Below are 23,660 nucleotides of genomic sequence, written 5' to 3'. Positions count from 1 at the left end.
TTAAAAATTCTATTTAACTCCACATACCAAATGTCAAGGCTCTCAGTAGAACTGAGCAGAAACCTAGAGTTCATTATCCTTCTCAGGAAGCCATAAGACTGAAAGGACAACGTTCAGATGCTCCTGGCATGACCACAGTTTAGAGTAACAATAACTTGACATTACTTGGGCAATTGTCTCTCTAGTTGCAGTCCATGCCAGGAACTAGGAAGTAGGTGAAAAATCAGTACTTTGATTCTGTAATTGTAGATGGAAAACTGCCTCCAGTTGTATGACCTTGAATTAAATCCCTGGGCTCCAGCCCTACTTCCCATGGTAAGAATGAGAAACTTCAAGAAAGACTTGGGGGGAAAAGATTGTTGTAGAAAGGAGCTGGAAGGCAAGAAACATTCACTCAAAGGGAGAGTAGATATCTCTTTTGAAAATTAAATATAATATTTACTTGTTTAAAAATTATTTAACATAAAAGTGTGTCAGGAGACTGTTGACATACACAATCTTTTTTCCGAGAGATAACAATATTCTCAACTTATGTGTAGATTTCCAGATTTTTACTAAGGGTGTGTACGTGTATAATCATTCTGCAACTTAATTTTTTCTGTTGTCACTTAAGATATTATGGACACTTCCTAGGTCATTAAAAAACTGAAGGAAGAAATGGTCAGAGAGGCAGCCAAAACCTAATTTCTTTTTGGTACCCAAACTTTTAGACCAACTTGGCCTAAAGAGAAAATGCTGGAAGGCCTCTGCAGATTATTAGTTTCTCTTTCAATTAAATGATGCAATCTATATTTTTCTCTATATGTCTTGGAAACATGGAAGGGGGGGTGCAGTGGGAGGGAGAGTGTGTGCATGTGTGTGTGTGTGTGTATTTCTTTTTCTGTTTAGGAGCATTGTTTTGGGAACACTCAATTTCTAATTATATTGAGGGGAAAAACCCTGAAGATTATTTTTCATGCTAATAGAGAAATTTACTTAAGTGCAGAATTATGCAACTTAGTTCTTCTTGCCAAATTACATAAAGGCTGCAGCTCCTCTCAGTAGAATGAAGGATGGCTGGGGCACCCATCATACTCTATTCATAACTTAGAGTCCTTTTCAAGGCTTTTGCCTGCATCTTATTACCTACTTACTATTAATTTATTGCACAGGGTTGCCATATTTTAAAGTAAAGTGAATATTTTGGATGGATTGTTTTCTTTCATTCCTTCTGTATTGTTAACTTTTATTTTTTTATTTAGGCTGTTTACGCTTCCACCTGAGGCAGTTTTTCTTCAGTGATTGCATTAATTTTTGTGTGTTCATCCTAGACATTTTTCAAAACAGGATTCTCCACATGTTGAGTTTGTCTTTTGTTCTCTCATCTGCAAATCATTCTTCCCTGGGGTGATTTATAAGAGGAAGACTGTTTACTGAAACTTCTTTACAGTTTGCCCTAAGGGGTGATCCCTCCTCAAATGTCAGACTTCGGAAAAAATAACAGCTCAAGGAGAAATAGTTTTGTCATTGACAAAAGGATTGGCACCACGAACTTGTCTGAGCCCTGTCTCTCCACTGTTTCATGCATTAAATGAAGTCTGCATGGAGTTCTCTCTGGCGGCCAGGCTACTTGGCAATCCACATAGGCAACATTGTAGTTACACTAGCCCTTCCTTGCATATTTTCTTTCAGATGTGGCTCTACTCTTTCTCTTTTAAGGGAATAATGCCTTATGTTTCAAAGTTGTTACCCTTCAAAAGAGAATTTCTCTGGCCACTGTTGGGCTGGACACCTCACTCTAGACTCATTGGACCAAAATTCCTTGTCTCAATCTGCAATTTTGGATTCATTTTGGGTCTGTAGACCTTGGTGATAGGGGAAGGGGTTGGGGTGGTGACAAGGACCACACAGAGCAGAGGTGAATCAGGAGGGGAGCCTTCTCATTCATGAATCCTTTTCCAGCCTCCTTGCTTTGACTTAAATGTGCCTGCTGAGTGCACTCAAGTGTTTCTTTCTGTAAGTAGGATCAATAAATGCAAGGATGATTTTCAGACAGACTCAGCCACTGGCTTCACTACAATTATTCTGCATCCCAGGTTGGAGTAGGGTGTGTGTGTGTGTGTGTGTGTGTGTGTGAGTGAAAGAGAGAGAGGAGAGGGAGAGGTGGGTGGAGAGAATGAGAGTGAGGGGAGAGAGAGAGAGAAGGAGAGAGAGAGAGGAGAGAGTGAGACAGAGAGGCAGGGAGGTTTGGTCGTAGAATGTTGTGATTTTTCCAACTAATCACTCTTCTGAAACCCCGAATGGCTTAATGGTTCTTTTTGTAAAGTCACTAATTTACACCTACTCTAATAGAGCGAATTATTGGCTCGAGGATAGGAAAACCAGCTAAGTCACCTTGGATTTAGAGCTTGAACAGAAAAAGGTGAGAGCCAGCCGCTTAGCTTCCCTGGACAGTCCTGTAACATCACTCCCTGGGCAAATGATGCTTTTGTACTCACTCTGACTTGTTCCAGTTCCTGGCAATTGGCTCTTACTTTGCTCTATTCTCTGGAGGCAGACTTGCCTAGTGGTTAAGAGTGAAATTTGGAGCCAGACACACTCGGGCTTAAATTCTGACTCTGCCTTTTACAAGTTGGGTGACCTTGTGCAGTTAGGGTAGTACCAGGTACATAGCAAGTGCTTAGTAAGTAGCAGCTCGTAATAGTAGTCGTCGTCTTAGTAGTAAAGGTAATAGAAATAAGGCTGCATAGCTGAAGATGACTATCAGTACCATCTAGTTCAGGCACTGCTAGAACTAACTGATTCATAAGACATTTCTGTACAGCTGCACTGAAGGTGTTTGAAGTTCATTCATTTGATACTTTCTCATTAGTTGATGCCTTTGTTTGTAACTCATTTTTGATGGTCCAGGCCTATTGCTAGTTAGACCGAGATAGCCTTGGCTCTGGCAGTGTGGAGCTTATACTCTAATGGAGAAAACAGACAAGTAGTGATGGTTAAGAATGAAGTATTCCCACAGCGAGGGCTCAGATGCCGTCGGAGTCTGATTTCACATTGTGTGGAGTGCATGCCATTCATCTAAGGAAATTCACTGAATAAGTGGCCTCCCTCCTGTAGTATTCCTCCAGTGACTGGCCTCATATTTGGGAGTATACAAGTATCTTGACTTGTGTGGCACAGTAGCAGAATGGTGTAGCACAGCCTTATTGTTGAGTAATTTTGCTTCTTTCCATGTAAGATCACAGAGACATTTAAAATAGATTTTTCACTTTAAAAACCTTTCAATTAATCTGGACTTGCTCCCAGGCACTTGTGAAATGAGTCGAGTATGTGTCTTGCCAAGAGCAAATTTAGGCAAAGATTTGACCAGGTGAGGAAAACCATGGAAACCTGGGCCCAGGTCTAATCCTACAGGGCACTGATGGGACTGCTGGGGAGGAGGGAAGGAGAGGCGGATAGGCCTTGGGGATGGCCAGGGAAGGGGGCTGCTGAGGGCAGAGAGGTGCCCCCAGGTAGGCCGTAACTCTGGTCAGTGTCCACCAGAGCCCTTGTTCCCTCCTCTGCCCGTCCATTCCCCTGGGTCAGGCCTCTTTAATTTCTTTGCCTTTTCTCGTATGTAAAATGTAAATAATAATAGTCTGTACCAAATGAGCTTATCCATGTGGAGAATTTAGCACAGTGCCTGACCCTTAGGACACACTCAATAATAATGTTAAACTTTTATTGTCCAATGTTTCTACTATGTAGCAATACATAATTTACCTGCTGGCCTGCCTTGTGATTTCTTGGAGGGTGGGGGGGTGGATGGGGACTGGCTCTTACTCATGTTTATTTCCACTGCAGTGCCTGGCACGCAGTAGGTGCTCAATAAATTATCTTAGTCTTTATGAAGATGCTGATTTTTTTGTTAATGCTTAGGAAGCAAAAATGGGTAGATCTGTAAGAAAATGCTAACAATGCTAGCATTTATTTAGTGTTTACTATATGCTAGGAACCGTGCTGATTCCTTTGCATGTATTATTTGATTGTAGGACCACCTTATGGGGCTAATATCCTTTACTAATGAGAAAATTGAGGCTTAGAGAGGTTAAGAAACTTAGCCAAAGTCACCCAACTGGTAAGTGTCAGAGCAGAGTTTGGAACCCACACAGTCTTACCTAAATTTCTATCTTGCCTTAAAAAGGCAGGGAAGAAATCAGGAGGGTGCCTGTGAATGTGGCTCAGAGGAGATGGAAGTGGCTAAGGCTTAGGAAATGAAATGGGGCTGGTGTGCCAGGAAACCCTCCGCCCCTGGATTCCAAAGTGAATCTTCCTGCTGCCTTTCCAAGCCTGGGGATTCCTTGGTTAGATTCTGCCCCCCCCACCCCCCCGGGCTGCTGGCCTGAGGTTGGGATCTCCATTTTAGCTGAGACTTTATGTACCTGCTGGAAGAGGTGGTGCAAAGCATCGTACACACCATATGGGGCCCCATTTGCATTTAGCGAGTGCTCAGCTGTGCACAGTGTCTCCTTAATGAATCACATGCAAGCAGAGCATCGCTATATTTATCCAAGCCCTGGGAGCCCAGTGCTTGCCGTGGTTGGGCTCACATGCCCCAGAACAGTGCCTTGCAGGTTGTTCCAGTTTCCTTGTGGTCAGGGCCTTCGGGCCCTTCAGTAATTCCTTCCCTGGCATGATCAGCTGCTTTCAGAAGCATCTTTCTGGGCCTTCTGAAGCCAAAAAAAATGTTTCCCTCCTGAAGCTATAACAGAGACCAAGTGCTAAAAAAGGACCTTGAAACTACATCTGCCGTGCCCTTGACTTCAAGGCCATGCTTAAAGCCTTGCAGATAGATGAGGCTTTTTTTTTTCTTTTCCAGCTTCTCAGGAGAGGCCCCACGTTGCTGAAGGCCCTCCATCATCAATTTATTTCTTCCGTGTAATCTAAACCCTTGTGTATTTTATTTGCCTTAGTTGCTCCTTCCTGGATATATTCCTTTTATTTATGCATGCTCAGATCAGAGTTTCCCAGTATGATCACCTCTGTGCTTGGGAACCAACAACAACAGTAAGAATAGTAGCTGATATTTACTTAACACTTATTAGGTGCCAGCTATAATATTAAACACTTGAAAGGCATCATCTCATTTTTTCTCACCTCAAAATAATCCTTTGAGTGAGCATTCTATCTCCCATCTTGCCAGTAAGGAAGGAGAAGATTCTAAGGCCACATAGCCATTATATGGAGAAGTCTGGCTAGATAGCAAAGCCCTTTGCACTAAGTAGCTGTGTGGGTCACTTCTTCTCATCTTCAGTCATTTTCCTCCAACTCTTTTTCCTATTTCTACCAAGTAAAACTCTAGGCTTAACAATTCACACACACACACACACACACACACACACACACACACACGATTGGTAAATAAGACTGCAACAATTTTACTTAATGATGTAGTCACTGTTAAATGCAAGCCATTTCCCCATAGAATTTTTTTTTTAATCTTTGATGAAACTTAGGTAGGTGTAGAATATTTTTTCTTCTCTGGACCAGAGTGTGGTGTTTAGGTACTGAACTTGTGACATGAATAACAGGGAGCAGCTTGGATTCCCACTGAGGCAGATGCCCCTGATCTTGGCCTCGTGGGATCTGTGTTATCTGCTCTCCTGGGTTAGATTCTCAGAGTGCAGAAGGAGAAGAACGCTGAGTTCTGGTTCAAGCTATACCACTGCCACAGTGTGACCTGGAGCAAATCAGATTTTTCTTGGTGGTAGAAATTAAATTCAGGTTCTTACAAAGTTTAAAGTTGGGTACATAGTCCTCACCTGGTCTCATAGCCTGAATCTCTCTTTTCTTTCCCACCTCAGTCAAATGACTTTTAAAAGATGGCAGTGAAGCCAAGTCACTTGCTCATTTTGGCTCCCCCGTTTCTTCTTTTGTACAATGGGAAGCACGGACTAGGGGCTCACTGGCCTTCCCCTCAGCTCTTGTTTCAGAATTCCAGACGGCAGCAGCAAGAAACCAGTCTCACCCTGCAGAGTTCTGACCAGACAGGGTTGCAACAAATCCAACCAGAGCTAGTCTAAGAAAAAAAGGAATTTATTAGAAGGATATTTGTGCAGCTCAGACAATCCAAAAAGAGTTAAAACAAAACAAACAAATAAAACAATAGAGAGTTTGGGAACCAGGACAGCCTTAGGGATCTCTTCATCAAGAGTTCAGGAACATCCCCCTGGAGTACTGCCATTAGGATGATTCCCAACAAAGCCCATTTTTATGTTTCTGTGTTAAAAATAAAACAAAACAAATTCCAGAGAGAGCACTACCGAGAGACCATTCAGTTATAGAAGGTGGGGGTGAGCAGGGTCAACCAGTAGAAAAAGCTGCTGGAGGCCACTCTTATAGGCTCACGGGTGGTTCCCAAGAAGATGACCTGGTAGGAAACCCAACTGTCTCCAGCCCCATGCAAATAGGCTAATAAGTATGCCTTACAGAGAAAGTCCATCTGTATATAAATAATGACAACTCTGCCATGGGGAGTCATGTCTGAGTGTTAAATGTAGGTCAGAAACACTATAGACCATAATATGGATTGTGAGATTGTTTATTAGACATTTTAAGGCAGCTCTGGCTAGTGGAAAGAGAAACAGATTTCCAGGCAAAAGCCTTGGGGGATGGACCATTCGTTAGCTTAGCTTTGGACAAAAAGTAAAACCACCACTTGAATTAGGATCCTGCCTTCCTCTCTACCAGATCTGGTCCCATAGTTTGTACTTTGATGGGATTTGGGCAAGTTTCAATCTCTTGAGAGTTTTCTGTGTCCTTATCTCTGAAGCAGGAATGATAGTAATACTCCTAAAATTAACAACAAGACAACAGCTAACATTCACTGGCACAAGGCATATCCTAGCACTTCACACGTGAGCTGGTCTCCTCACAGTCTTTGGACACAGTGCTGTTACGGCCTGCGTTTTGTAGATGAGAAACCAGGGCTTGAGGGAATGAAGAGGGGCAGTCAAGCATAGAGCAAACTGTTGTCCAAACTGATTGAGATAGTGGGCCCAAGAGCCGGATGGCCAAGTGTGAACTCTGACTCTAACACTCCCAGGCATGGAGTCCTTCGGCATATTGCTTGAGTTTCATTGATCTGTAAAATGGGGATAATGATAGGGCCCACGTCATGGTATGGTTAGGAGGGTAAATGATTTAATATGTATGCAGCCAATGTCTGCGGCAGAGTAGTGCACTGTAATGTTTGCTGTTATTGATAAAGGTCTTTAGTACAGGGCAAGGTGGAGATTGTAAACCCAGAGCTGACTGAATCTAAAACATATACTCTATGGCAGACATCTCTGTGCTAGTAGGACAAGAAGATTCAGGAGTGAGTAGTTTAAAGAAGAGGAGGGAGAGGGAGAGAGCTGCTTCAGGACTCCTGGTTCCTCTCACAGCCTTGGCTCTATGACCTTGAACTAGATACCCAGAAAGTCAGTAGCAATTTCCAGGTCCTTATAATTGATTGGAACATTCAGTACTGGATTTCCCTTAAACTTCTTACTTCAGGAGGGCTTTAGGGAGCTGTTAGTTAGGAAAAAAAAGAAGAGAGGCAGAGAGTGACTAACACACACACACACACACACACACACACAGCGAGAGAGAGAGAGAGAGAGAGAGAGAGAGAGAGAGCGCGAGAGAGATAGAGTCAGACAGAAAAGCAGAGATAAACATAGTGACCCAGAGAGACAGAAAGTAAATAATACTCACAAGCAGAGAAGCAGACACATGCTTAAAAACAGAGGAAAAAAAGTAGAAGATAAGCAGAAAGAAAAGAGGTAAAGGGATGGGGGAGAATTTAGCGGAGACAGCACTTGATGGACCACCCTTCCTGTGGTTGATGGAGCAAACGAACCCATTAAGTGTGTCAGCACTTTATCTAAGGAAAGCACCTTTCCCACAGCCACAGCGACTGGTGTCTGACTGTGTAGGGCAGTGACAGGAGATGCTCTTTATCTGAACTGGAGACAAGAGCACTCTCCTCTGTATTTCATGCAGGACGCCACAGATCAGGCTGCAGATTTTTCACGGTTGGCGATAAAGCTTTGTCTGGAGAGGCCTTGGGCTGAACAACACTCCAGGGCTAGACCAAGAGGGCCATAAGCTGCAGGAGCCTGGAGACTGATTTTATATGAAGGGATGGTTTCTATGAAAAGTTACATGTGTATATTCATGTGGGCCTTGAAAATCTCTGCAAGAATAACCGTCCAAATGTTAACAATCCCTAATCTTGAGGTAGGATCTCACTTTATAAGCAATGCAGTTCTATTATGTTTGCATTTTTACGATAACAATGTAGGGCCTTTGTAATCAGAGGAACAAGAGGCTTCCACTAGTGACACGCACAATCCTGAAATTAGAGGGCAAGAGAAACAGTGGCCCCTGACATGGAACAGTCACATGTGTATTTATCTGACAACCAGGCAATGGCTAAGTGGAAGGGCGGTATACTTGAAAATATTTCTCCTTGATGCTTCCCAGACAATTTGGGGATTACTCTGGGGACCACAGTCTCCCTTCTGATTCTTGCAGAGGGTGAAATTATTAATGTCCCCTCAGCTTGGATGAGTTTCATTCCCTTGAAGTTTTTCAGGGTTTAAAAAACAGATGGGAGTCAGGGGGAGGGTATCTGTTCTGGGTGTGGACAGAGGTTTTCCCAGGAGTGAATTATGCATGCAAAGCCTGCTGACTCAGCACCCTCACGCTGAAGTCCCTGTCTCCCACCCCTGTCTCTTAATTTCAAATGAAGTTTGTGGCTGGCATACACTTTCACAGGTATTGCCTGCAGGCTTGAGAAATGACCCAGATGTGTCTTCTTTCAGGCTTTACGAAGGCAAAGAACAGATGGAGTTTGAAGAATCCATGAGACGGCTCTTTGAATCCATCAACAACCTGATGAAAAGTCAGTATAAAACAACCATCCTTTTGCAGGTTGGTTTACACTACAAAAAAAAAAATCTCTTTTCCCTTGGTCATCTGGTAAATAACAGCATGCTGAGATAATGTCTACTTTTGCTTGAGCGTGTAGCCCTGCGTTAACTGAAGGCCTGGGCTGGCCACATGGCACAAGGATCATGGACACCAAAGGGCTCCTCAGGGCAGGAGAAAGTGTATTTATTGTTTGTTGCTGTGAAAGTAACAGTGCCTCTTTTTTTTTTTTTAATAATTCTGAAGCTTTTGCTACCTGGAAGGTAATAGGTTGACCTTGATCCATTTGTAATGGGGACAGGTGGCAGTCTCTGAAATTCCTCTACTTTTGATTCTCAGCTCCATAAGCTCAGATCCCCTTTGTGGGTTAGAGTCTCCTCAATAAATAGGAGACATTTTGGAGAGAGAGGTCCTCCAACTGATGGTTCTACAAACTCTGTCAATCTTTTTTTTTTTTAATTTTTTTTTTATTTTTGAGAGAGAGAGAGAGAGACAGGCAGTGTATAGGGAGGGATGGAGAGAGACAGAGACAGAATCTGAAGCTGGCTCTAGGCTCTGAGCTGACAACACAGAGCCCAACACGGGGCTTGAACCCAAGAGCCATGAGATCATGACCTGAGCTGAAGTTGGATGCTTAACCGACTGAGCCAACCAGGTGCCCCCAAACTCTGTAAATCTTTGAGAAACCTTGAGACCTACCCCTAAGTTTGAGAAAGAGTTTAGCAGCAGAGAAGCTGAATGAAGAGGCTGTTTCAAGGAGACTTCATAACTTTCACAAAATTGAGTCCTAAGTGCTCAGGAGGGGCTGCCTCATGTCATATGAATAAGAAGCAAACACATTTGTCTGAACCAGTGAGTTAACATAGATGACTTCTTCTCCTACTTTTAATCAGAGTTATCCTTTTGGTTGCTAATATAAATATCTGCTATGACTCTGACTGGGATCCCCCAGCCTCTGGCTAGAACGAATGAGGTACTAGTGTCCAGCTAGAATGCAGGTGAGGAGTCAGAGGCAAACATCTGTCTAGGGAGTATCCACTGCTAATGCACAGGTTCCAAACTTTGCACATTCAAATGTCTTGGAGATCTTTAAATTATTTTTTAATATTTGTTTGTTTATTTATTTATTTATTTATTTATTTATTTGAGAGAGTTTGCTTGAATGGAGGAGGGGCAGAGAGAGAGAGGGGGAGAGAGAATCCCAAACAAGCTCCATGCTGACAGTACAGAGCCTGACATGGGGCTTGAACTCATGAAACAGTGAGATATCATGACCTGAGCTGAAACCAAGAGTCAGATGCTTAAATGACTGAGCCACCCAGGAGTCTTGGGGATCTTTAATAAATTCTGATGCCTAGTTACCACCACCAGACAATCTAATTTCATCAGTATGGAGTGTGACCAGGGCAAATGGGAGTTTAAATAGCTCACTGGTGTCAACCAAAGTTCAGGAATCACTCTGCTAATGACATCTTTTGATTGAACAGATGTTAGGGAACTCTGTGTGTGTGTGTGTGTGTGTGTGTGTGTGTGTGTGTACGCGTGCACGCATGCACATGCATGTGCGTGTGTGTATAGTGGGAGGCTTTGTCTAGTCTAGTTCACCAGTGTATCCTTAGTACCTGAACAGTCCTAGTACATAGTTGGTGCTTAATAAATACCTGTTGAATGAATGACTCCTGGGATAAGTGTGAAAATCTCTATGTCATAGATGTGGAAACTGAAGCTCAGAGTCGATACCACTTCCTCAGGCTCCATGGTAGTCAGGGTTATGGCTGGTGTTCAGATCTCCTCCTGCCTGGCTCTGAAGACCATGCTCTGAGCTGCTCCATTACACTGTTCTTTACGCTATACCTTTAGCACCTACTGAGGATATGACTGGAGATGAGTCTTAGAGTTTTTACCTTCCCTTCCCTTTTGCTGTTTTTTTTTTAAGTCTTCCCTCATGATTTTTCAAACCTCCGTCATTTTACAAAAAAGAGGATAACAAGAGCAGGGGGCAGCATAAAGAAATGTGATAAGAACTGGAGCCTGTCACCCCGCCTATAACATATTAGAAGCAGCCGAGCTCCCAGTGGGAGGCCACACAGTGTTAGGATGTTTCCTGAGGGCTGGGTTTGACTGGTTGCAATAAGAGAGGCTATAGCATCGAGTCAGGATGGACATAGCTCTAAGGAAGCTAAAGTATGAGGAAGCAGAAGTGATGGACAAATGAAGGAAGCCAGTTGTTTGGGGAGAGAAAGGAACAGATGCCCCAGAAAGTAGAGGTGCCAGGAAAGAGACAGACCACTGGCCTTGAGAAAGACACAGGGAGTCAGCTATCATGGAGACACTCCTAATGTCAGCACCTATTTTCCAGTGATGAACTATGTGTATCTTGGGGGAAGGAACAAAGAGGAGACAGAAAGAAAGGAGGAGAAAGAAAGGAAGCTACAAAGCAAAGAGGAACCAGCGAGTATCTATGGCACTGAGGAGACGTGGGTCAACAAGAGTGTTCCTGCTCAGCTGTATGATTTTATGCTGGTCATTTAACCTCTCACTGTCTGTTTCCTCATCTGTAAGACCTCACTGTGTGAGGATCAAAAAACACCAGCTATGAAAGAGCAGATTATAAAATCCTATGCAAATGCAAGGAACTAATGTGATTATTATGGTCTGGGCATAAGTCTTTTTATCTAAGTTCTTACTGTCTGGGAAGTTATGTTAGAAATGCCTTATTTGGGGCACCTAGGTGGCTCAGTCTATTAAGTGTCCAACTCTTGATTTTGGCTCAGATCTCATCTCATGGTTTGTGAGATTGAGCCCTGCATAGGGCTCTGCATTGACAACTCCTCTCTCTCTGCCTCTCCCCAACAAGTGCACACATGCTCTTTCTCTTTCTCTCCCTCAAAATAAATAAATAAACACTAAAAACACTAAAAAAAAGAAATGCCTTATTTCCCCCAGGATTTGGGCCAGGTTATGCTGGTTTCTCCTCATGGGTTTCCACCCCAGAGCCATCAAAAGGGGCTTCATCTCTTTTTTAATTTGCTCTAAGGGTCAAATATAGCTTCCAGGATTTACATAAAATCAATGACAATTTCTAACATATTTCTATGGCTATTGAAAAGTTATCAAAGAAGTATGTAGCCATATATAAATATGGAAGGCAGTAACCTTTGAAGATTTAATGCTGTTTTAGGATGGGAAGTGTGGGCTAATGAGGGGAGAGGGGTCAAGTTTACTTAATGTTAACAAACTCCATATAAAGAATCTTCTTGGACTTTGACATTTGCCACAGGAGAAAGAGTTTTGGATTTCATGCCAGAGAGACCTGGGTGGAATTTCGGGCCTCTGTTTATTCTTTTATAAAATGGAAGGCCTAATGTCTAATTTAGAGGAAACGTTAAGAGGATTATATAAAGCAAGAAATATAGAGCCTATTACACATTTCAATTTAAATGGATTGTTTTTATCCATTTATACCTCACCATAAAACAGAAGATTTTGGAGCATTTTCCTGGAGTGGAAGGGGATATTTATATTCCTCACCTTGTCATATAAAGCTGAACAGTTTTAGGACATTTGGTTATTCAGCTAGATCAAGAAACATAGATATAAATTTCAGGTAGAATAAACCCACATGAACTGACTCTATAGGAGAGAAAGAAATGACAAATAGTACAAGGATGGCTGGAGTCCTGATTCCAAGCCTGCATGGGATATGGTGGGAAAGAGTTCTGTGATCGATTAGTAGTGGCTTCCATAAATTTTGAGTGAGAGGGTAGAGTGAGAATGCCAAGGAGTACCATTCCTGGTTCCAACTTTACACTTCCAGACAAATAGCGGCTTATGGTGGAAGCTGTCATTCAAGTCCGCTTTAATTTAGCATAGAGCAGGTCTGGTTCAATCTCAGCTTTGTTCATTGTGGGTTCTGGGACCTAATCAAGTTATTTCTCATTTCTAAGACTCATCTGGCTTTTGTGAATTGCTTCCTGTAGTTTTCCTTATTGTTCAGAGTTGGCATGGCAGCAGCTAACCCTAAACTATGGAGAATTTAAAACCAGCCATTCAAAGAAGGTAGAAGATCATTAAAAATACCTTCCTTTGATGGAGTACCTATCATGTGCCAGGCATGAAGCTGGGCTCTTCACACACAGTGTTTTTCATCCTGCCAGAGATCTGCAAGGAATCACTGTCTTTGGTGTCCACAGGAGGCTCATAAAGTTAAATAATTCATCCCAAATTATACCTAGCCACAGTGGTGGAGCTAGGATTTGAATCTTCCCACGTCTCTTGATTCCAAAGTTAATGTTTTCTCTACCACAAGGCATGGATTAGGATGGGAGTTTCCATGTATTTTCTTTTTTTTTTTAATATTTATTTTTGAGAGAGACAGAGAGAAACAGAGCATGAGCAGGGGAGGTGCAGAGAGAGAGAGAGAGGGAGGCACATAATCTGAAGCAGGCTCCAGGCTCTGAGCTGTTACAAGAAGAGCCCAACGCAGGGCTCGAACCCCTGGACCACGAGATCATGACTTGAGCCAAAGTCGGGTGCTTAACTGACTGAGCCACCCAGGCACTGCTCCATGTGTTTTCAGTAACAGGCCATAAGCTTACAAGTCCCTATGTGTGCCAGCCTTGTGAGCACTGTTGATAAAACTGATGGTAGGTGGAGAGGATCAAAATCAGACACTAGTGAATTGGATATAGCTTAACTACGAGGAAAGGGCATTTGTTGACATTATGTAGATCCATTTGTTCCATTCTCCTTCAGGTCCAGGATTCATCATAATGCTCCAATTTGATGGTGCAAGTGAAAATAAATGAACAGCTCATATTGAATGGTACTCTCCCGTGGCAACTATGATTGTCATGCATACTAATAATGCCACTAGAGTGTCCAAAGGGCAGGGTAGCTCTGTCTTTTGTATCCCCAGTATCTGAACCAGCAGCTGCCACTTAGTAGGTACTCGAATATTCTTTTGGCTAAATGAATGAAAGAGTGAATACAAGCTTCCACTGTTTTGTATTTTCACATTTATTATGTATCACATACTAAGTTGAGAGCTTTACATATATTGTTAGCTCATTTGATTTTTATAGCAACAACCTTAGTAGGCAAATACTCTTCTTATCTCTACTTTACAGATGAGGAAATGGAGTCTTAGTGAGGTTGAAAAACTTAACCACAACTAAGAAGGGGCAGGTCTGGGATTTGAATCCAGACTGTGTAAGTTCAGAGTTTGAGTTCCTAATCACCACCGAACAAAGCATAGTTTCATGAAAGACCCAAGTCTTCCTGCAAAATGCCAAGTAGATAAGCAGTAAGCGACAGTAAACAATAGTAAAGATGGATAGATGTTTGGTCCACAGACATGAAGGCAAGCTAATTAAGAATACATTTTTTCTTTCCTCTCTTTTCATTGTTTATTAGTGTAAAATGTTCAAATGCCTGAACTAAGGGAAGAAAGTGGTCCATTCTTGTGAAGTGGCCTACAGCTGTAGGCTAAATTCCCAAAGTAGGAGAAACAAGACTTATTATTTAACTTGTCCCTTCCCAATTGTATATCCCATACTTACGCGTAATATTTGAGGACAATGGATTCAGTGGTGGGGAGGATGAAATTTTGTTCCAGTGAGGCTGTTGTAGTAATATGGATAACTAATATTTAATCTTCACATCGGCTTCTAAATTAGGTAACTTTATTCCTCCATTCTCCTGGTGAGGAAACTAGAACACAGAGTTAACTTCCCCAAGGCCACACAGATAAAAGTGGTCCACAGGGACTTGACTCAGACAATCTCACTCTTCAGCCAGCCATTTGTAAACACTGAACTCCCCTGTTCCCACCAAGCTTTGGGGGCCAGCATAATGTTGCATTATGGAAAGCATGGAGACTCATGTATTCTGGAATGTGTTGGTCCCTATTTCCTTCTCTTTCCCTGAAATATTGGTGAGGAGGCTGACTGTCCTGAGAGAGCTGCATGTACTTTCCTTAGGGACAGCTCTGCATCTCTAGGGAAGCTGTCTTCTTGTGGTCATGCTGTGGTGAATTTCTGTGACATTGTCCAGTTTCCACGGACCTTAACCATCCATCGCTTGGCAAAAATTAAAGGACTGAATATTGGTGGGTTGGAAATACTGTCTGTGTTCTTGAGTGAGGAAGAGGTCCAGTGCTCTCGTATGATCTTGCATCACTGCAAGGTGTGCTCTTTTTGGCTAAAATTCTGTCTACTGGCATCGGTGCAGTTCAATCCTCCTCCATTTGGAGGAAACACTCAAAAAGAAAATCCACATTGATTTTGAGGGAGTGTAGCTCTTTGGTTTTGATTTTTGTTGTTATTTTTAAATACTTGCTGTTTCCTAGCAGCCCAGAATTATCAATTCTAGAGAAGTCCATCTGGATAATAATCATCTCAAGTGACCTCCCGTGACTTCTCTCTGGGTCAGTGAAACCACTACTGTTTGGTTTGGACCTGGCTGTCTTCTTGAGGCTGATACTAGCCTTTGATAGCCTTTGAGAGGGGTCCAGAGTTCGTGATTAATCTAGAAGACCACTTGGTGCCACATGGTAAGCTAATTATTAAGTTGGCAAATGTTTTCCTGGTCTCTGTTCTTACAACCCCTGATATATGTGGTGAGGAAGACTCTTCACTGAGGAGACGTCAGGAAAACTGTACCTTCTTTTCAAAAATTATCCTTATAAAAAGGGGAAGGTTCTCTGCTTCCTTTCCCAAATCATCCTTCTCTCCCCCATCAAAACCTCCTCATCTTCTAACATGGAAGCCTTTCCTTACAGCAGGGTGAGTGGTAGCAAAACACACTGGTCAGCTGGACAGAATCAGGTACATATTCTTTCTATGCTGCATGGTAGCTGTGTGGCTTCTGGCAAATTATTTAACCTCTCTCTGCCATAGTTTACTCACTGGTAAAATGGGATGACAGTACTATTCCTAGAGTAGTTGTAAAGTGCAATGAGATCATGCATGTAAAGTATTTAACGCATTTAAAGTTTCTAGTAATGGTTGTTATTTTAAGACTGTTATATACATTTATATACATTCACATAAACTTGTCTGTATATGTTTTTCTTAAATATTATATGCAATACAGGAATATATACTATGGAATAAAAGTAACAACACGGCAATATTATTTTATGTATAATAGTAGTATTAATGGGAGTGCAAATTATGCCAACAAAGTAACATAGTTCCCAAGAGGCCAGTGGGTCTAGAATGCCAAGCTGTTTCTGGTTTCCAGGCTTTAGAAACATGCAACAAATGGAGGTCTCCAGAGGATCTTATGGCTGAGCTGTTCTGCCTTCTGGGGGAGCTTGGTGGTTGCCCCTGCTGCACCCACCTGCTATTACTCCATTCATGTGTGTAAGAGCCATGTGAAGGGGAGAACTACGGACAGGAGCCCTGCGGCCAGTGCTGCAAACTTCCTGGGTCAGAGATGAGCTGCCCTCCTTGGAAAAGGAAACCACAGGCCTGCTGCTTCTCTGTGAGGCCGCCTGGACCAGATGGAAGTTTGATACTCTCCAGTTGAGTTGATAACACCCTCTGAGTCTCAGGGCGACAGCTACTTAGTTTGTTTTACTTTATTGCCAGCCCAGAGCTGAGAAGCTGGGAAGATTGGCTCCTTCTGAAACAGTCCTTGTTCCAGCCCTGTCCAACTTCTCCTTCCTAATAGCTGAAGTGTTTATGTGTGTCAGTGTAAACTTCTGGTGACTGCAATTCTACAGCATCACTTCAAAGCCCTGGAACAATATGCAGCCCTTGAAAGCCAATAACTTGCTGCCGGCACTGAGGTCTTGGCTTTCTCAACTTGCTGAGTGTTCTATTTCTGTTTCTGTCCTCTCACTTTGGTCTTAATTATGATGAGTACATATTATACTTTGTCCAGGTGCTGGGGAATGAGGGCAGGGGTTTGAGGGATGAAATAAGGTGAAATTCAGCACATACACTTTTGGGTGCCTACTGTGTGCTGGAAATTGCAATAGGTACATGATATACGTTATCTCACGTCATTTCCCTTTTACCCCACATGAAGATGCTGAGGCGCAGGGCATGAAGAAGTGGGCCTTGTTGCATGCAGGGGCTAGGTGGAGTGCTGGGGTTCCTGTCCAGGCCCCTGCGGGCCCAGAACTCTGTGTTCTTTAGCCTAAGAGTGAATGGAAGGACAGTTTACTAGGAGTGCTTGAACCAGCCTTTATCAGAGCATGCGCCTCAGCACAGGGCATCTCTTTAGAATTTAGACATTGTAAACAAGCTGCCCATGGTGGGGGGAGCGCAGCCTGCCCATGTGTTTGATTTGGCTAGCATGGTGTTAAAAGAGGTGAACCAGAACAACTTATTCTTTAGAGAGAATGTGGGTTCCACACACTTCATTACTTCCCACTGGCCCAGACTCATTCCATTTCACTTCTTTCTTTTGCTCTCCCAGCCCTTCAGCCATCTGTTTTTGCCACGTCTGCTTGGGGTTTCCTGATAAAAATGGCCTTGACCAACGAGGTTGGAATGTGCTAGACACTGTAACTGCCTGGAGGGATGTTATAGTGTGTCTTAGCATATCGCAATTCTGAAAAGTTCTGCAATTAAAGCAAAAAAGAAAGTTCACTGGTTTATTTTTGCCTAAACCAAAGTTTCCCCCAAATTATTTTATTGCAAGTCCTTTTTCCCCTCACAGAATACCCAACACCATCCTGTGGAACAAGAGTGTCCCAATAGAGCATCAGCTTTAGAATCTTGTTATCTCTTGTCATCTTGATTTGAAAGAATAAAAAATGAATTCCTAGACACAAGATCAAATAACTATAAAGAAAAAGTCTGACAAATCTGACAACATACAGATTAAAGTTCTTCTGTGCAATGAAAGCTCTGATAAACAAAGCTGAAAGACAAGCAGCAAATAGGACAAGCAAAAGGAAATTCTTCCAATTTTTTTTTTTACTGCAAAATGGCTAATTTTAGTGATACATAAAGAATTTCACGAACCAATAAGAAAATAAATCACCCAAAAGGGAAATGAGGAGAGGATATGAACAAGCAAGTTAGTAAAGACAGATGTTCAATAAATATACAAAAGGTGCCCAATGCACTAGAAACCAAAGATTTGTAAATTAGTTGCAAATTATACATCCATTGACAAAACTAAAAACATTTGTATACCAGTGTTAGCATAGGGAAAGGAGTAAAGGGAAATTAGTTATCACTTCTTTCTAATGTAATATGACAATATTTCCTATATATAAAAATATATATGATATATTTATAATATATAAATAAATATATAATATACAAACATATAAATAATATAATTTATATAATATATGAATAAATATAGAATATATTTATAATATATTATATGTATTTATATAGAATATATTTATAATATATAAATACATACAATGTATTATAAATATATTTTATATTTATTTATATATATACATTTTGATGCACAAATTCATCTTTGAGCAATCCCTCCTGCAGGGATTCTCACAGGTACACAATTGTATATACTAACTGTTTTCTTACTACATATTTTATAATAAAGAAAAACTGAAACTAGTGTGAACTCCATCAGGGAAGGGGTTAGAGAAGGTACCATGTGCCCATAAGGGCATTGCTAACTAGTGGTTGGATATGAAGGGTGTGCAGTCTATGTGATAGCATGCAAAGATATCAGTGCTAGATGGTTCACTGCAAAAAACAAGGTGCAGAACTGTATAAATCAAGCACACACACACACACACGTGTGCGTGCACCTGTGCACATTCTTGCATAGAAAACAGTCAAGAAGGAAACTCACCACAGTGTTGACTTATTCCCCTCTGGGGAATAAGGATTTGGGCTGAGATGGAGATGTGGGACTTCACTGACACTCTTCACCTTAATACTTTACTTTATCCTGTGTGATGTTTTTGTACATTGCACTTATATTGCTGACTTTTGAAAATCATAAACAATGAGAACAAATGAAAGGATGAAGGCATAGAGAGAGACAATTGCTGTTTGAGTGAGGTGGGCACGTAGCTTAAGGCTTCTGAGGGGTGGCTATCCATGCAGCCTGCCTGAGTTTGAATCGTGGCTCTCCTACTTGCTAACTTTGTGACTTTTGGCTCTTTAATCTTGGTGCACAAGGTTCCTTATCTATGAAAATAGTATTTCTCCTGTAGGTCTGACATAAGGTTTAAGAAGATAGTCTGTCAGGTGTTCAGTGCCTGCCCCAAAGTTCTCCGAGAATGAATAGTCATAATTATTATTTATGTTAACTAAGAAACTCAGCTATATATGGTTAGAAGTAAGATTTTCTTTAAGAAAGGAATTTTCAGTATTTTTATTTTGGTCTGCTCATTAGAGGGTGATAGATACATGTTAGCTATAGTACAGTTAGAATATAAAGAAAAATAAAAAGAAAAGTTTAAAATGCATCCTTCCACTAGATTCTTCAGTGTTGTTTTCCAGCCATGTGACTTAAAACTCCTTCTGTAGAAACTGCAGTCTACTCTGCTGCTTAGCAAAGGATGCTGCTATGTGGGGGACTGGGGGTGTGTCTCATACTCTGGTGGCATCAGTTAACTTGCACCGAGGAAAGAAACAGGCAACAAGCAGTGCACAGCTAGTATGCTAACCCAGCTAGTGGACCAAAACATTCCCACCATTGTTCACAAATTGGCCACGGTGAGAAAATATGAATAACTTAGTCCAAGCTGTCCTTGCCACCAACAATACAATTCAAACACACTATCTTCCAATAATAATAGAAGTTACCACTTAACGCGCTCCAAAATAAGTATGCTGGCTCTCTGTTGGATGCCTCATGTATATTATTTTTAATTTTTCCAATCCTGCAAAATAGGCACTGTTTTCCCTATTTTACAGATAAGGACATTGAGACATCAGAGAGGTTACGTTTTGTCCAAAACCACATGGTTTCTAGGAGTAGAACCAGGATTTGACAGCAGGTGTCTAACTTCAAAGTCTGTGATCATTGTATACATTACTTCCTCCTTGAAGATAGAAGAACTTGTGCCTTACTTTTGTAATCAAAGAAGTGCATGCTAATGTTTCAGTCTACATACAGTGTCTTGTATCTCTCTGTAGGAGTGCCCAGGATTCAGGGTCATTCTCTCTTGATCCCTCTCACGTGTGAAGTACCCTCCTCACCATGTGGAGTTGTTGGATGTGGGCATCCCTTATGTTTATTTCACTTTCCACCTAGGTGGCAGCTTTGAAATACATCCCATCTGTCCTCCATGATGTGGAAACAGTCTTTGATGCGAAGTTACTCAGGTGAGAGCTCACCATGTGCTTTCCTAGGCTCTGATGGCAAGCCAGGGGTTCAGCGGGAATGGAGGAGTGCTTTTATGGGGGGGGGGGTTCTAGATGGGCATTTGGAGCTGGGGTGGGGAGGACACATGGTGGGAATTTGGTATAGGGCCTCCACTGTGGGATTTTGACATTCTGGTTTTATTTTGCCAGACTTTGGTGAACACCAACATAAAATAAACTTCCTTCTTTGGTGACACAAATGATGCAGCATGCAAACATATAGATTAAAGAACTGATAGTTGCTGTAAATGTCTTAATTTCATTTGGACTTGAAGGTTATTTGGGGGTCCCAGTCTATGCCCTCTATGCCGGATAGTTACAAATGGGGAGCAACCTTACAGGAATAATAGAGATAGGCTCCTATTTGCTTTCTCCTTCTTTACCCCACTTGTCTCATGAGATGAACACATTAGTTTAGGGTGATCATGATGTTAGATAGAGGCATCTGAACCAGTATGTCCTTTCCTCTTTTTCCTAAATTCACCTAAGTTCCGAGATAACATATAGATGATTTTAAAAACTTTTTTTATTGAAATACTTTCAGGTTTAGGAAAGAGTTGCAAAGATAGCATGCCCTTCACCGAACTTCTCTTAAGAAGTTCAAATTTTACGTGACTATGGCATATCCATCAACACTGAGGAATTACCATCATTGTAATTCTATTCACTGCATCCCAGGCTTTATTTGGATCTCATTGGTTTTCTCACTAATGTCCTTTTTTTCTTTGTATCAAGATGTCTGCTGGCTTCTTCTCATCCTTCTGGTCTCAAATGAAATGTTATCTTCTCAGAGAAGCTACTTCTGAATATTGTAAATAAATTAAATTTCTCCCCCACCCCCTACCCCATTACTCTGTGATGCAACTCCTATTTATTTTCTTCATTGCACGTATCCCTTTGTCTTGATTTGTTTGCTTCTGTGTTGTAATGTCGACCTCCATCAGAATGTAAGCTCCATGCCGACTGGGACCAAGTTTGTTCCTACTGTATCCCCACTGTTCTGCACACTGTCTGTCACACATTAAATAGATGCTTAACAAGTACTTGAAAGAATGAATGAGCACAATGAGATGATTTTGGAAAGCTGACAGGGGCTATAATTCTGTTTCAGCGGCGTCTTTGTGTTCACTCTATCTGGGAAGAACTATCTTCTTTTTCATGTCCTAAACTAGTTCTAACTCACAACTTTTCATAGCTTTTTTAAAAAATAAGGACCCTTCTGATCTTAAGACTTATAAAGCATTACTAACTATAAAACATTAGTAAATAAAATGTTATGGTAACAAAATCAGAACCTGGTTTTAAATCCTTGTTTTTCAATGCCCCCCTCCCCCCAGCTACACAATCTTAAGAAAGTTAGTTAACCTTTCTGAACCTTAGTTTTTCCACTTGTAAATTGGGATAAGTATTGTATCTATCTCAGAGAGTCATGAGGTTTAACTAGAATAATGGATGTAAAGTGCAAAGCACGTGTCTGATACACATAAGGGCTCAGGGTTACTGGTATCATTTTCAGGTTTTCGCATCTCTTTGGATGCTATTAGTAGTCAACACTAACACCAATGACATAAAAGCTTACTATGCATCTGATGCTTTGCCAGGATCTGTGGGGCCAAGGAAGCAAGATGTATGTCGTTTCTGCCTCCACAGAGCTGGCAGTCTGGGAGTAGATTGTAAGTGCCAAGATGTGGGAAACATCTAACTTGATCTAACTTGTCTTCTGCATTCCTATTTTTCCTGTCCTCAGCCAACTCCTATATGAGTTCTACACCTGCATCCCCCCTGTGAAACTCCAAAAGCAGAAAGTCCAGTCTATGAATGAGATAGTCCAGAGCAACCTCTTTAAAAAGCAAGGTGAGTGCAAAGCATCCTGGCTGGGTGAGTGGTGCCATAAACCACATGCTCAACAGGCCAGAGAAACCTACCCAGTGACTCAAAGATTTCTTCTCTAACAACTCCCTCAGTCTGAATAAATGCAAAAAGTAGGAAGTAGCTGACAACTTAGCCATCAGAATCTAAATTGATTTTAGGAAAGCTTAGGTTGCATTGTTTGCTCCTCCTGAGAGAGTTTAATGAGGTGGTAAATTTGGAGTCATATCTTTAGGTCATTCTGCCATGAGATTTTCCCCTACACGGTTTATACTTGTATGAATGTCTTCAACTTGAGAGGAAGTAGGTAAAGTTTCTTTTTTGGTAGAAAGAACCTGTAACAGAGAAGTTTTCAAAGTTTCCAGAGTGTAAGAATAAACTAGAGAGCCAATGCGGATTCCTGTGACCCATCTCAGATTCTGATGGAGTAGAAAGTAGAGGGGTTTTTGTTTTAGTTTTGCAAAATGTAAATTACCTTTGAATAGCTAATGTGTTTACATGGATCAAAATGCAAAGGTATGAAAAGGTACCACATGAAAAGAGTTCCTCCAGACCCTCTTCATAATCTCTCTGATCTCTTCTCCAAAGGCAACCAGTGGTTCCAGTTTCTTTTTTTTTTTTTTTTAATTTTTTTTTTATTTATTTTTGAGACAGAGAGAGACAGAGCATGAGCAGGGGAGGGGAAGAGAGAGAGGGAGACACAGAATCCGAAGCAGGCTCCAGGCTCTGAGCTGTCAGCACAAAGCCCGACGTGGGGCTCGAACTCACAGACCGTGAGATCAGGACCTGAGCTGAAGTCAGACGCTCAACCGACTGAGCCACCCAGGCGCCCCCAGTGGTTCCAGTTTCTTGTGTTTGCTTCCGGGGATACTCCATGTATAAGCGATCAGACACATTTATACTATACGTTCTTCCCTGATCTTTTATTATTATTATTACTCAAATAATAGTATAATATCCAACTGTCCTGTACTTTGCCTTTCTTCACTTGCCTTTCTCAAGAGCAGGGAATGGCACTAGTTTTGGGCAGGAGTTTCTGCTCACCCCAAACTGATCTCTGGTAACCACCAGTCCTCTGACCAGTGCCCCACTGCTAAGAGCCTTGGGGTGCCCTGTTTTTTAAGGTCAGTGACCTAGAGGGCCACACCTCTGGATATGGCCAGGCAGGATTAGAAGTCAGTTCGTCATTCACCTCATCTCCAGCATCATTTGACATTTCTGATATCAATCCTATCTGTGAGGATGAGAAAAAAATGATTTTTGAGGGTCAGCACTGTTTTCTGTATGCTAAGGCCAACACTTCCCAATTTTTAATTCCTCTGTGTCCACACTGGTGTCAGTGATAAAATGAGAAGCAAACTGTGCAAGAAGCAAGAGGTCTTAGAAGGCAGAGAATCTGTCCTCACCCAGCTGAAATTTATTCAGAGAGCTGGGCTTGAATACTTATGTAAATTGCCTAGTAATCACAGAAATATTCAGCAGCCACTTCACTGTAAATATTCTTTTCCCCCAATGCCTGGTTAACATAGTGCATCCAAA

The 23,660-nt window shown here is 41.7% G+C and overlaps 1 protein-coding gene across 3 annotated transcripts in view; it reads left to right on the top strand.

Annotated features, from left to right (window-relative positions):
- The window catches only part of DOCK2 (dedicator of cytokinesis 2), a 415,558-nt gene that overhangs the window by 98,760 nt on the left and 293,138 nt on the right, over positions 1-23,660 (top strand). For all 3 annotated transcript variants that reach the window (XR_007461385.1, XM_049647803.1, XM_049647801.1), the window contains exons 23-25: positions 8,829-8,937; positions 20,143-20,213; positions 22,000-22,106. Coding sequence is in view for 2 of the 3 variants with exons in the window: in XM_049647803.1 (XP_049503760.1) it covers positions 8,829-8,937; positions 20,143-20,213; positions 22,000-22,106 (287 nt within the window). In the remaining variant the exon portion in view is untranslated. The remainder of the gene's footprint in view (positions 1-8,828; positions 8,938-20,142; positions 20,214-21,999; positions 22,107-23,660) is intronic.

The sequence above is a fragment of the Panthera uncia genome (assembly GCF_023721935.1).
Source record: "Panthera uncia isolate 11264 chromosome A1 unlocalized genomic scaffold, Puncia_PCG_1.0 HiC_scaffold_17, whole genome shotgun sequence".
NCBI classification, from domain to species: Eukaryota; Metazoa; Chordata; class Mammalia; order Carnivora; family Felidae; genus Panthera; species Panthera uncia.
The sequence above is the reverse complement of the archived record's forward strand: the minus strand, read 5'-3'. Positions and strand labels throughout refer to the sequence as shown.